The 14567-nt window shown below is 37.0% G+C and overlaps 1 protein-coding gene across 8 annotated transcripts in view; it reads left to right on the top strand.

Annotated features, from left to right (window-relative positions):
* The window catches only part of Eea1 (early endosome antigen 1), a 196659-nt gene that overhangs the window by 116083 nt on the left and 66009 nt on the right, over positions 1 to 14567 (top strand). For 5 of the 8 annotated variants that reach the window (XM_021258475.2, XM_013072298.3, XM_004844974.3 and 2 more), the window contains 6 exons: positions 7079 to 7203; positions 8796 to 8850; positions 8940 to 9005; positions 11333 to 11375; positions 12117 to 12230; positions 14032 to 14153. In XM_021258475.2, the coding sequence (XP_021114134.1) occupies positions 7079 to 7203; positions 8796 to 8850; positions 8940 to 9005; positions 11333 to 11375; positions 12117 to 12230; positions 14032 to 14153 (525 nt within the window). The remainder of the gene's footprint in view (positions 1 to 7078; positions 7204 to 8795; positions 8851 to 8939; positions 9006 to 11332; positions 11376 to 12116; positions 12231 to 14031; positions 14154 to 14567) is intronic. The other 3 variants (XM_087192594.1, XM_087192593.1, XM_021258474.2) reach the window with 1 other exon arrangement.

Genomic DNA, 14567 nt, shown 5'->3' with positions numbered 1-14567 from the left:
ACAAGGCATGGTGTGCAACTCTAGAATCAGAAAAATACTAATCAGTACAATAACAAGATTGAATTATGCACTCATTAGGGAGATGAAGTCAAAAGTTTTAAAAGCCTTGTCATGACTTTTTCTTTTTGTTGGATTCTCCCCCTTTGTGTTTAATTTGTCATGCCCAATGGATTCATTCTGCTGGGTTTCCTAGGGTTGTGATCCCATTGTCTTTTCCTAGGGTATTGTCTAAACTATTTTGGCGTGTTGGTTTGGTATTCATGAAGTTCCTGAAGTGCTCTTTCTCATGAAAGTATCTTATTTCTCCATCAATTTTGAAAGATAGTTTTGCAGGGTGCATCAATCTGGGTTGGAGGCTGTTTTCCTTTAGGGCTTGAAATACATCCCTCCAAGCTCTTCTTGCCTTGAGGGTTTGCATTGAGAAGTCTGCTGTGATTCTGATGGGCTTTCCTTTGTATGTGATTTGTTTCTTTCCTCTCACTGCTTGTAGAATTTTATTCTTCTGTTGGATTTCTGGAATCCTAACTATTATATGCCTATGTGTAGATTTTTTTTTGATCAAGGCTAGCTGGAATCCTATATGCTTCACTTATCTGTATGTCAAGTTCCTTTCCCCTCCTTGGGAAGTTTTCTGCCATCACTTCTGTGAAGAGTTTTTTTATGTCATCTGCACTGTCTCCTGTTTCTTCATTGACTCCAATCAGTCTTATGTTATTCTTCTTTGCATCGTCTAGCAGCTGCTGGATTGATTTCTTGTGTTCCCTTACAATTTTAAAGCAATTTTTCTTTTCCTCCTCACTCATTGCAATCTTATCTTCTGTATCTGAAATTCTCTCCTCACATTGGTTCATTCTGCTGTGCAGACTTTCGATGGCGTTTTTAATCTCTTGGAGATCTGTTTGTATCTGTTTTATGGATTCCATTCGTTTCCCATGTTGGGATTCCATCATATTCCTCAGATCCCCTATTTTTTATCTGTGTCCTCTCTAGATTTATTAATCATGTCTTGCACCATGAGCAAAATCTTTGCTGTTATCTGAGTAATTATTTCTGATTTCATTTTTCCCATTTCCTCTTTTGTTGCCAGTTAAGAGAGTCCAGGTGGTTGAGTATCAGAGTGTTCCATCTCATTTCCCTTTGTGGTTGCTGTAGGTGATCCAGATGTCTGTTTTTGGGGCTTGTTTATGTGTCTTCTCATTTCCACGGGGCGGGGGGGAGGTGCTTCTGGCACTCACGTGGCTCACCTTTTCTGCCCTTGGAGCTTGGGATGGCAGCGGGGGAGCTTCCTTCCGGGTGCCTGGACCAGCTCAGCTTTTCTGCCCTAGGAGCTTGAGATGGAGGCAGGGATCTTCCTTCCGGGTGCTGGGACCGGCTCACCCTCTCTGCCCTAGGAGCCTGGCATGGAAGCAGGGAGCTTCCTTCTGGGTGCTGGGAGTGGCTGAGTTTCACTGCCCTAGGAGTCTGGGATGGAGGCAGGGAGCTTCCTTCCGGGTGCTGGGACCGGCTCCCCCTCTCTGCCTAGGAGCCTGGGATGGAGGCGGGGAGCTTCCTTCCAGGTGCTGGGACCGGCTGAGCTTCTATGCCCTAGGAGCCTGGGATGGAGGCGGGGAGCTTCCTTCTAGGTGCTGGGACTGGCTGAGCTTCACTGCCCTAGGAGCCTGGGATGGCGGTGGGGGAACTTCCTTCTGGGTTCTGGGACCGGCTCAGCTTCTCTGCCCTAAGAGCCTGGGATGGAGGCGGGGAGCTTCCTTCTGGGTGCTGGGACCGGCACACCCTCTCTGCCCTAGGAACCTGGGATGGAGGTGGGGAGCTTCCTTCCGGGTGCTGGGACTGGCTGAGTTTCACTGCCCTAGGAGTCTGGGATGGAGGCAGGGAGCTTCCTTCTGGGTGCTGGGACCGGCTCACCCTCTCTGCCTAGGAGCCTGGGATGGAGATGGGGAGCTTCCTTCCAGGTGCTGGGACCGGCTGAGCTTCTGTGCCCTAGGAGCCTGGGATGGAGGCAGGCAGCTTCCTTCTGGGTGCTGGGACCGGCTGAGCTTCACTGCCCTAGGAGCCTGGGATGGTGGTGGGGGAGCTTCCTTCTAGGTGCTGGGACCAGCTGAGCTTCACTGCCCCAGGAGCCTGGGATGGCGGTGGGGGAGCTTCCTTCCGGGTCCTAGGACTGGCTCACCCTCTCTGCCCCAGGAGCCTGGCATGGAGGCAGGGAGCTTCCTTCTGGGTGCTGGGACCGGCTGAGCTTCTCTCAATTTCAATTCTTTTCCATAGAGATTTTCCTGTGAGCTAGCATGTGGTCTATTTTGGAGCATGACCCATTTGCAGCTGAAAAGAATGTGTATTCTGATTTTGTAGGGTGGAACACTCTGTAAACATCTATTGAGTCCATTTGTTCAGTAGCTTGGTTCAGTTCTAGAATTTCGTTGTTGATTTTTTGTCTAGATGATTTGTCTGTTTGTGATAGTGGGGTGTTGAGCTCCCCCACTACAGTTGTATTAGTGCTTATTTGGTTTTTCATGTCCATTAATACTTGTTTTGTATAGTTGGGAGTATTCGTATTTGGTGCATATATATTTAGGATTGCCATTTCTTCCTCTTGGATTGTTCCTTTCACAAGGATGTGTAGTGACCATCTTTATCTCTCTTAATTAGTTTTGGTTTGATATCTACTTTGTCTGCAAATAATATTGCTACCCCTGCTTTTTTCTGGGTTCCTGTGGCGTGGAGAACTGTTTGCCATCCTTTTACTTTCAGTCTGTGAATTTCTTTTTGAGTTAGGTGTGTTTCTTATATACAGCATATTGTTGGATTTTGCTTCTTAATCCATTCTGCCAGTTTATTTCTTTTGATTGGTGAATCGAAGCTGCTAACATTGATGGTTATAATTGATAGATATTGAGTCATCCTTGTCATGATGTTTTACTATGTTGGCTCTTTTGTTTCTTATTTTTCCCCCTTTCCCTTTAGTTTCTTACCTTGCCTGGTGGCTTCCGCCTGTTGGGCCTCATGGAGTTGTGACCTTCATTGTCTTTTTCTAGGATATTGTTTAGAATTGTTTGGAGTGCTGGTTTGGTGTTCATGAAATTTCTCAGGTGTTCTTTGTCATGGAAGTATCTAATTCCCCCATCAATTTTGAAAGATAATTTTCCAGGACATAACAGTCTAGGTTGGAAGTTATTTTCTTTTAGGACTTGAAATACTTCACTCCGTGCTCTCCTTGACTTGAGGGTTTGTGTTAATAAGTTTACCATGATTCTTACGGGCTTCTCTTTGAATGTGATTTGTTCCTTTGTCTAACTGCTTGTAGGATTTTGTTTTTCTGTTGGGTTTCTGGGATCTTGACTATTATATGTCTAGGTATAGATTTTTCTGATTGTGGCTAATTGGAGTTCCATATGCCTCACTTATCTCTATGTCCAATTATCTACCTCTGTCTTGGAAGTTTTCAACTATTACGTCTGTGAACATGTTTTTTATGTCAATTGTACTTTCTCCTCCTTTTTTGTGGACTCCTATCAGTCTTATGTTATTCTAATTTGCATCACCTAGCGACTGCTGGATTGACTTCTTGTGGCCCATTACTATTTTTAAGAAATCTCTGTTTTCATGGTGCTTAACTGCAATCCTGTCTTCTATATCTGATATTCTGTCTTCACATTCCTTTAATCCGCTGTGCATGCTTTCAATGGAGTTTTTAATCTCCTGAATATCTGTTTGAGTCTGTTTCATGGATTCCATTTCTTTCTCATGTTGGGCGATCATCATCGTTTCCATTTCTTTCTTATGCTGGGCATTCATGGCTTCCAGCATGTTTTTGAGCTCGTCTATTTTTTTAAATCTATTTCTGTTCTAGAGCCTCTAATCATGTCTTTCACTCTGCTCACCATCTCTCTAGTTATCTGGGAGATTATTTCTGCTTTGAATTTTTCTACAGCCTCATTCATCTGTTTTGTTACTTCCTGTGCTATCAGTTCAGGGTATCCAGGCGGTTTGTTATGGGACATTTCCATCTCATTTCCCCAGGATTTACCCTTGGTGGGGTGGAATTCTGAGTTTGTGCTTTGCTTAAATGTCTTCTCATTTTTATTTTTGGTACTGTCCTTGGTTTAATTCCTGGGTTGATACTTTGAAGTTGCTTATTGTAAGTATCTTTGTTGCTTGTATTTAGAACCCTTATGGAATGATTGCTTCTCAGAGGTGTCTTCCAGATATAGCTTGTCTTTAGGTTTTGAGTCTCTAATGGCTCTAAGGCTATCTCATTTTCATTATACCAGGAAGGACAACTGATTAGATCAATTACAACACCTTAGCCCACGTGATACAATCAGCAACACAATAGCATGAAGTACCTCTTGGAAAATGACAATTTATGGTAGTTATTAATCTATCACCTTTAACTGTGTGAGTTAAATCAAAATCAAGGACCAACCCAACATATGTTTATAGTGAATAGACTCTTCAATATAGCAACTTTACCCTTTGGGATGGGGAGTTAGAAGGAATTGGGGAGGGAAGGATAGGTAGGTAGAAGATAGGGGAATGTTAGCAGTGAGGCCAGAGGACACAGGTAAGAGAAAGAGAAGAAAAGAAAAATAAAGAAGAAATACGAATTAGGGCCAGAACACAAAGGGAGATGAAGCACAATGTGGGACAGCAAGGGAGCAAGGGAGAGAGAGAGAGAGAAAGAAAAGAGAAAAGAAAGAAAAAAAAAGTAAAAAGTAGAAAAGAGTAGAAAAAGAAAAAAAATTAAAAATAAGAGCAAAAAAATAGTAATAATTTTGAAAATCACAAGTAAAAGATAAAAATGAAGGGCCTCCTTCAGGGCATGTCTCTGTTGTCACAATAGACAACGAGTCCAGCCATGTGCAGATATAAGTCAATGAGTCTCAGCAAGCCAGTAGCAGACCTGTGAAATTCAGGCAGATTTCTGGCTGCAAGTCCCAAGTTGAGCTCCTTGTCCTCCTGCAGGGTTGAACTCTGCAAGTTTCTACTGCAGGTTCCAGCTGCCCTTCCCCAGAAGATAGTCCAGGTTCCTATGGGAGGTGACGATCCCTCCAACTTACCAAGCATGGTGGTCTGGTGTGCCTTTATTGCAGAGATTCTCTTCACTTTTCCAGTGGGCTTCAGTTTTCATTAAGGAGCCTGAGAGGGGCCCTCTCTCTGTTGTTCACTTCTGCAGCTCAGGACAATGGCCTTTATGCTCCCCTGTTTCTCTGTAGAAGAGACACAGCTACCTGTGCGGGGTGGGGGTTGCAGGTGCCCACAAGGCTAAGCTGGTGGCTGGTAGGCATGCCGAGGGGTCCTCCTCTTTTCATTTTTTAACTTTACTTTTTAAATTAGTACCTATTTGTTATACATATTGACCCCATTTATTGTAGAAAATTTGAATCTGTACATAATATATCTTAATTCTTTTTCTGGCAGTATTTTTAAAAGTGAATTTTGGGAGAAGCCCTCTCCAAAGCTCTTTCCTGTGGAATGTGTTTGTGTGTATTCAAAGTGTGGCAAACTACTTCTTTATTATCCATAAAAACTTTTGAATGCAAATAATTTAAAGAGAAATTTACAGAAAGATTTGTATTGGATATTGGGTAAATTATGCTAAAATAGTTTGTAATATTTTGAATACTACTACTACCTGAAAGATATGGAAGTGGACTAAATAATTTTCCGTAGGACAAAAAATTGGAAGTAAAATTATGTTAGCCTTTGATTTACTAATTTAGTTTGCATCAGATACCAATGCAGTGTAAACTTTAATGGTCTGAGGTTAATCATTAATTTAGTTTCACAAAAAAGGATTTTTTCATATGTATTTATTCTGTCTTCTCAGTTCTTTGAAGGCTGAGACTGTATTTTATAATTTATATGTTTTACATAACTTTTTACACTTGAAATGATAAATATTTGTTGAACAGTCACTAAAAAGTTAGCAGATAAAAATACTTATTTTAAGGAAGTCACTTTTAAAGGTTAAGACAGTGAATTCAAGGAACAGTGTAGCATTCTGGAAAGATCGTGTGATTTGTCCAATAAACCTGTGTATATTGTGGTTTAGTTAAGTTTGTGAACTTAGAAAAGTTATTTAACTTTTCTGAAGTTTAATTTCTTCTATAAAATGAAGATAGTATTTACCTAATAGCGATTTAAATGAGATTGTATAGGGAAAGTACCTGGCACATACTGTATATTCAATAAAAAAGCAGTCATCATTATTATTCTTCCATACTACATCGTACAACTGTCTATGAGCACTTCTCAAGTATTTTTGATGACAGTCACTGTAATATATGTTTTTGATAATCACTTAAAACAAAAGCTAATACAATATTATTTATCCTTACTCCATAAGATAAACTAATATATTCTGTTTTATAACTAAAAAAATTGTCACTTTATAAATTATGTACATGGTTCATTAATGAGTTGCAACCCCGATTTGTAAAGTATGGTGCTGTATCAGCATCTTATAACACAGTACTCTAATTGACAGTTTTAATTGTATAATAATTCTAGAATCAATTATAAGATTTTATATCATCTGATAGTATATATTAATTTTAGGCTTTTACTGTGTTAACCTTAGGTTAATGAGGAAATTTACTAAGTATACTTCTTTACCATTGTAGATATTTAAACTGTGTTAATTATGAATGATGTATATTACTTTTTTCCTCAGTGATCAGATTATGTCTTAATTTTTTTGATAGCATTCCTATGAAGTAAATTGGAGCAGATATTATTTTACTAATGGAGATATCTAGAGAGAAGATTATGTTGGAAAATCTTGTCAACTAACTTAGAGATTATAACTAACTTCTCAGATTTAGTCTTCAGTATTCTACATAGTTATTTAACCTAAAAAATGGTTGCAGGGATTTTTTTTTTAATATTTTGTAAATGTCATCCAGAATAAGACAGTGAAATACCTTTCCACAATAACTAGAATTGGAGCTTGTCACCGTAAATTACAAGTGACTCAGCAAGATTGGTATGAGTAAGACATTTGAATATTTCATAATATGTGAAGTGTTATTTGCAACATTAAATCATATTTTGAAACCTTTTTCTTTTCTTTCTGTAGGGCTTCATATGTCCCCAGTGCATGAAATCTCTTGGATCTGCTGATGAGCTTTTCAAACACTACCAGGCAGTTCATGATGCTGGCAATGATTCAAAGCATGGAGAGGCTGAGCTTGCTCTGCAGAGGTATAGCACGATGGTTCTGAAGGGTGACACTGTTGTGAGTGTGCACAACACTATTGTTTAGTCATGATTAGTTTCTTTTTTAATGTTATTTAATGTAAATCTCACTTACTCTGACAATTTAGCATGGCCTTTCTTCCTTATCTATATAACCTGTTCAGTTTGTGACCAGCATCTATCCATATCATTTACAACATGCTATGTAGGTTATGTTTTTAATGAGGATTGTGAGTTAGCAAGAGAAATTTAATTTTGTTTGGCATATTCTGTTCAATAAAGGATTAACAACTTACTATAAAATTATGTAAAAAGCATAATTTTATAGTAAGTTGCTCAAATAATAAGTTTAGTCAAGAATTAAAATTTAATTTTTAATTTAAATTTAAAAACTCAGTCACCAAAATATATACATTGTGCTTCCTGGCAATTTAGTTTTACCACTTTTAGAACTAAAATTAAGTTAAATATGTAACTACTCGAGCAGACTTCAACAATGTAACTTTGCTTTTCTTTTGCTATTAAGAACAATAATTTTTTACTACCACTGAAGAATGAAGCTTTATTTCATTCTACTTACAAAATTTTTGTCATGCTTTAAAAAAAAACCAAACAATTCTTGATTGATGCATCTGCTATAACATAAAGAATACTAAATAAAAGTGTTAACTTCATGGTTGATAGGTAACATAGAACTATATATATTTTTTTCTTTTTCTCACCACTGGGGATTGAACTCAGCACTTTGTGCTCACCTGGGCAGGAGCTCTACTACTGAGCTACATGCATCCTTAGACGTTTTAATTTTATTTTTTGAGTCAGGGCCTTACTAAGTTGCCCAAGTCTGGCTTAGGACTTGCATTCCTATTGCCCAGCCTCCAGGTGCCGGGATTGCAGGTGTGCACCACATGTTCTCTCAGTTCTGGGGTCTCCTATCATATCTGTCACTGGTAGTGGCACAGAGCAAGGAGAGTCCTGTTTTCTGCTGTTAATAATCCAACATAGAAGACATATTTTTGACATCCAGAATGATAATCCTAAATGTCTTTTCTCTTGCATTAAGGCCTAGCATGGTCTGCTTAACTTTAATTTTTTTGTCACTCTCAGTCTTCGATAAGGGGAACATAATAGGAGAAGATTCTCAGTCAGGACGGAGCACATCTTGTTCAGAGCAGGTGCATGCCAATGTTGTGAGAGCTGTGTGAATGAGGGGGGGGGGTGTTTAAGACAGGGACCAGATAGATTGTGTGGATGTTAGTGTCCTGGTGATGAATTTAGATTCGACACTGACTGCAACAGGAAGACATTGATACTTATTGTTTAAAGTTAATAGAAAACATTTTGCTTTTGCTTCAGGTACTTGACAGTTTTTTTCTTATTTCCATGAGAAAATGTTTGTTATTTATAAACCATGAGCTTTAGGAATAAAGTTATTGTTAAGATATATACACATATATATGTGTGGCATTATACAAGATATCTTAGGGAGTATTTTTTTAAGAAATGAGAGAACTATATATAGTTATTAGTTATTAAGGGACCTGGTTGAAAATTAAAAGGCATTAACTGTTGCTCCTCCTCCCCTTATACATGTTTAGAGATGACATAACATTGCTCAGACAAGAGGTCCAGGACCTACAGGCTTCACTTAAGGTAAGAATAAAGATGATTATACTTGTTTATTTTCAGTGTTTCACATAAAGAGTCATTTACAGTTTACTAATTAGAACTTTTTTCATTAGGAAGAAAAATGGTACTCAGAAGAATTAAAGAAAGAATTAGAAAAATATCAAGGGCTGCAGCAACAAGTAATTGCTTTTTACATACTTGAAGCATGTTTACTAGTTTATTTTTATTGTTGAAAATTTAGTATAATACCTTTTTGTAAGTAAGTAGCCTGTTATAAATAACTTACTAATTTTTTTCCCTATAAATTCTTTGTAATTCTAATGAATGGAAACAATCACACTGGAAAAGAAGATGTAACTTATTAAAGGTATTCCGTTAAGAATCATTTACTTATTTTTTAAAATACAGTCTTATGTTAGTCTATTTTTCTGGCAATATACTTTAAATGGTTAAAAAATATAGGTTCAAAACATTTGTTTGTGAATTGGAAATAACTACAATGTATATTGATAGGGAAAGAAATATTAAATTAAAGAAATTTATAGTTTATATTAGTGAAAATATTTGAAAACATGGGAAAATGTTTTATTAACAGTGTTAAGTTTTTAAAAAGCTGAATAAAAATGTATATAGTACACACATGCCCTCACACACAGACAGTCCCTGTGTTTTTGTGTTAGTAGTTTTTTGTTTTTTTTTTTTTTGGTACCGGGGATTGAACTCCAGTCCTTGTGCTTGCAAGACAGGCGCTGTACCACTGAGCTAAATCCCCAGCCCCAGACCCTGTGTTTTTTACTATGAGAATATGTTCTGAGATATCTGTTAGGTGATTTCATTTTTGTGTGAATATTAAAAATTTTATTGGGGCTGGGGATTTAGCTCAGTGGTTCTGCTGCCTGCCTTGCAAGCACAAGGACCCGAGTTCGATCCCCGGTACCAAAAACAACAACAACAACAACAAAATTTTATTTACATGAACCTAGGTGGTATAGCTTCCTACATACCCAGACTTTATGGTATAGCCTGCTGTTCTAAGGGTGCACACCTATACATCATGTTACTATACTGAATACTTTAGGTAATTGTAACACAATGGTGTTTGTGTATCTAAATATAGAAAAGGCACAGTAAAAATACAATATAAAAGATAAACTTACATGTGTAGAGGGCAGTGACGTGAATGGAGTTCACAGTTCTGGAAATTGCTCTGGGTGAATCAGTGAGTTACTGGAACTTTTTTTCCCCTTTATAACCTTTTGGTGTTTTTGAGACAGAGTTTTACTCTGTAGTTTAGGCTGGCCTTGAACTCACTATGTAGGCTGGCCTGAGACTCACTGTGATCCTCCTGCTTCAGCCTCCTGAATGCTGGGATTACAGGTGTGTGCCATCATGCCAGGCTTATAACCTTTTAATCTATTTAAACTTTTAGACTCCTGTAACACCTAACTTAAAACACAAACACACTGTCAGGACCTTCTGTATGCTAGGCAAGTGTTGAGCCACTGAACTACACCTCCATTCCTTAATGTCTCTTTTTTTTCAGCGTGGTAATAGTTCAATGGCATATTTTCCCTTGTGCTAATTTTCAGTTTTGTAGGTGCTTTGTACAGTTACAATAATGAGATGATCAAAGTCTGATTTCACAAATTAGATGGTTTATTGCTTCACAAAGAAAGTTTTCTTAGGTTCACAGTGCCTAGAGAGGCTCTGTCTAACATGAACAAATCTCGTAGGGAAATAGCACAAGAGTTACATGAGCCACACAGCAAGTAAGCTCGCAAACCATTCAAGTCTAATTGCTCACTTATGGTGGAAGCAGGTCTCTGGGGGAAGAAAGTGCAGCCTAATTACTGAAGTCTGAGGTTTACCTTTGTGAACAGTTTCCTACAGTGACACTTTCCAACTCTGGAGAGGGCTATGGTATTAGCAACCCTTGTCCCCAGAGGGCGTGCAGGGGTGGTGGGTGCAACTTGAGAGTTAGAGGCAGGCAGGGTATGGCCCTGTGTAGCTTGAGCTGTGAGTCTGTAAGAAGCAGCCAACAAATCTCTGCATGTCATGGCTCAAGTCCCAGTGGCTGTCACACTCATAGGTTTACACAATTTGAAGCCCAGTAGTTGTGATCAGTAGCTCACAGATGGGGTGCAATTCGATATGATGTCATATTCTCAAGGGGTGGTAACATTCTACTATTTGTTATGGCTTTTATAGGATTTAGTAAGGCCCATAATAATAATTTTATGTATATTAGCATACAAAGAAAATCTGCCTTAGCGCTGATGGGTGAACTGCATTAAATCATTATTCCACATGCCTTGTGACACCATAAGGATCCAGAAGAATAACGACCAAACTTTAATTTCCACCAAAATTTTGCTACTTGACTTGACACTTTCAAAGCCTGGATTTTCAGAGCCTGACTTTCAGACATTTTTAACATTGGCAATTGCATGGTATTGTCTGTTGTCTTCCTTTAATACATTTGTTTATGTCTTTTGTTTTCATTGAGGAGGCTAAACCTGATGGATTGGTGGCTGATTCATCATCAGCAGGTAACTTATGACATGTTCTTTTTCATTTTTTTCTTATTTCTCGTCCTATATTTTTCTTTGATGCCTGCTAAAGAAATTTTGTTTGTAGTTTTACTTTATGCCTCTAAAACAGTGATAATAATGGTCACATTCGGGGTTAGAAAGTTACCTGTACACTTCATAATTTCATTAGCTAACTGAAATCTTGGGTTTTTTTTTTTAAGTTCTTTGTATTCTGAAGTTAGAAATGAACTTCTGGAGTGTTACATCAATATGATTGTTTAATGAATTCTGTATTGAAGAATTATGCAGTCTTTGTCCTTTGAAGTAAATTGATGGAATGTACTAGCATCTGCATAACTGTTTAAGTGCAGAAAAGCTCAGTGAATAATCAAAATTATATTTTGAGATTAGCTGTTATATTTTAGGAATTTCTTTTTAAAAAGAGAATAGAGTAGGAGCAGAATATATTTCTTTGGTAATTTGATGGATATAGGAAAATATGAAATATTAAGTCAGAATAACTTTAAAATATAGATTATTTGGAGGTCATTCTAAATGTTCATTTGTTTATAAATTATGATTTGTGCTTTAAATGAATGAGATATGCTTAATTCATGAAATGTGAAAGTAGTACATTTGTAATTGGATAATGGACTCATGTTGTGATTATCTTTACTGCTACAATGATTATAAGTAATAACAACTTACTATATTTATTTGACATTGTATTTAAATAACTGCTGCACTTTTTTTTTGTAGAACTACAGTCTTTGGAACAGCAGTTAGAGGAAGCTCAGACAGAAAATTTTAATATTAAGCAAATGAAAGATTTATTTGAACAGAAAGCAGCCCAACTTGCTACTGAAATTGCAGGTAAATTGAATCAGAATTTTTTAGCCAATAAATCAGTCCTGTTGCATTTTCATCACTATGTTTCCTTGGGGAAAAACCCCCAGTATTTTAGTGTAATAAAGTATTTGTTATAGACTACGGTGATGATTAATGGAAGTTCATGATTTAGAGGCTTTGTAAATTATTTTGTTTATCCTGTTACCTCCTCTTTTCAAAGGATTAGTTTTTCTTCCTCTGTAGACTTTTCTTTTCTTTGTTTTGGTTCCAGGAACTGAACTCGGGACCTTGAGCTTGCAAGGCAGGTGGCAGTACCACTGAGCTAAATCCCTGGCCCTCTGTAGATTTTTCTTAAAATTAAAGAAAAATTTTCTTCTGTGGCATGTTTAAGGATTAAAAATTAACATTTTAAAGAAATTAATTATGTAATATAGTACACATTCAACATTTGGTTTGATTTCAGTTTGATGCAGTTACTGCATGTTTTTTTTTTTTTTTGAGACAGGGTCTCACTATATAGTCTAGGCTGTCCTTGAACTCACTGGCTTTGAATTTGTAGCAATCCTCAGCCTCCTGAGTGCTGGGATTATAGGCATGCACCACCATGCCCGAGTACATATTGTATTTTAATTTTATTTATTTATTTATTTTTGGGTGTTTTTGAGACAGGGTCTTGCTATATAGTTCAGGCTGGCCTTGAACTCACTATGTATCCCAGGCCGGCCTTGAACCCATGACCCCTTGCCTCAGCCTCCCTAGTGCTGGGATTACAAGCCTGTGCTACCATGCCCGGCTCATACTGTATTTTCTTTTTTTTTTGTCAGTATGCAAACTTTATTTAAACAGTTCTACAGGATCCACTTAGACTTTGTCTCAGGATGAAAAATAACAAAAGGTTGAGGATGTAGCTTAGTGCAAAGGACCTAGGTTCAATCTCTAATACTCTCACTGCTCCCCAAAAGTACTTTCTATGGATGGACTTTGGCTTGTTATTATAAGCAATGCTTCTATAATTTTTGTTATTCATATACTACATTTTACTGTGCACTAATTTGAGTATAGCATGAGAATAAATTCCTTGTGGCATTGTTTGGTCAAAAATTTACATTTAAAACTGATAAATACAATTTAATCCTTCAAAATATTCTTTTTTTGGATATCCTTTTATTGGTACGTTTTTAGGTGTACAATATAATGACATTCATCATTGGAGATATGCACCTTTATATACTGTCTTGGTTCTTATTTTTTTCCCCCCTTCCCCTGCCCTCCCTTCAACCCCTCATCGCTCCCTATTTACAAAGACTTTGTTTCCTTTTTTTTTCATTTTCTCATATTAATTCCATTCCCTTCTTTCCTTTCCCCTACTCCTCCCACTTCATATTGTATTTTTTAAAACTATGTGCTTCTGGGTAAAATACTGTGTGTAACCAACTTTACATTGACATGCTAATTGATAACTTAGTGTTGGGTGGAATTTATTTATTTTAATTTTTACAGTTTGTATTAGTATATTTGTAGTACATAATGATTGCATTCATCATGGGGACTTGGTACATGTACATAACACATCTTAATTCTTTTTATTTCCCTTTCCCTTCTCATTTCTCCTCCCTTCTCTCTGTTTCTTGGTGGGTAGAGTTTATTTTAAAGTTCATTTAATATAATCAGAAGTATAATTTTATTGTGTATATTTATAGTTAGTTGAGGAATGTGAATTAGAGTAACTTATGGATATGCAGAATAATATACAAGAATTTATAAAACTTTCTTTCCTTAGAGTTAATGTCACGAAGCAAGTATTTATATTAATATCTTTAATTAGATATAAAGTCAAAATATGATGAAGAAAGGAGTCTTCGGGAAGCTGCTGAACAAAAAGTGACACATTTGACAGATGAATTAAACAAAGGAGCAACTGTAATTCAAGATCTGAAGACTGAACTGGTAATTTAGGAACCATTTACTAGAATTACTTTTATGCTATTCTAAATTAAGAGGCTATACATACTCTGAATAAATTTTTAAAAATAGAGTTAGTAGGAGGAAATAAAAAATTCCCTATACACTGTCACCTATGTATACATACTGTATGTGATCTTTATGAAAATGGACTGTTACAATATATAACTTACTACTTTAACTGTTTTGTTGTTTCTGTCTAAATATGTCTTTTTTAGTATTTTCCATATATTCCTCTGTGATCCTGACCTTCCCTTGCCCTTTAGTTTTATCAACCCACCTACTTCCAGTTGAATTTCTTTCGTTTCAAATTCAGCAGTAAACAGTCATCATCATTGCCTCCATGATTATATTTCTGTCATTGATACCACACTTCACCGCTGTCTCCAGGCTTACAAA

This window comes from Heterocephalus glaber, unplaced genomic scaffold (genome assembly GCF_053883595.1).
Source record: "Heterocephalus glaber isolate CG9 unplaced genomic scaffold, H.glaber_assembly_v1.0 deba00001572, whole genome shotgun sequence".
Lineage (NCBI taxonomy): Eukaryota > Metazoa > Chordata > Mammalia > Rodentia > Bathyergidae > Heterocephalus > Heterocephalus glaber.
The sequence above is the reverse complement of the archived record's forward strand: the minus strand, read 5'-3'. Positions and strand labels throughout refer to the sequence as shown.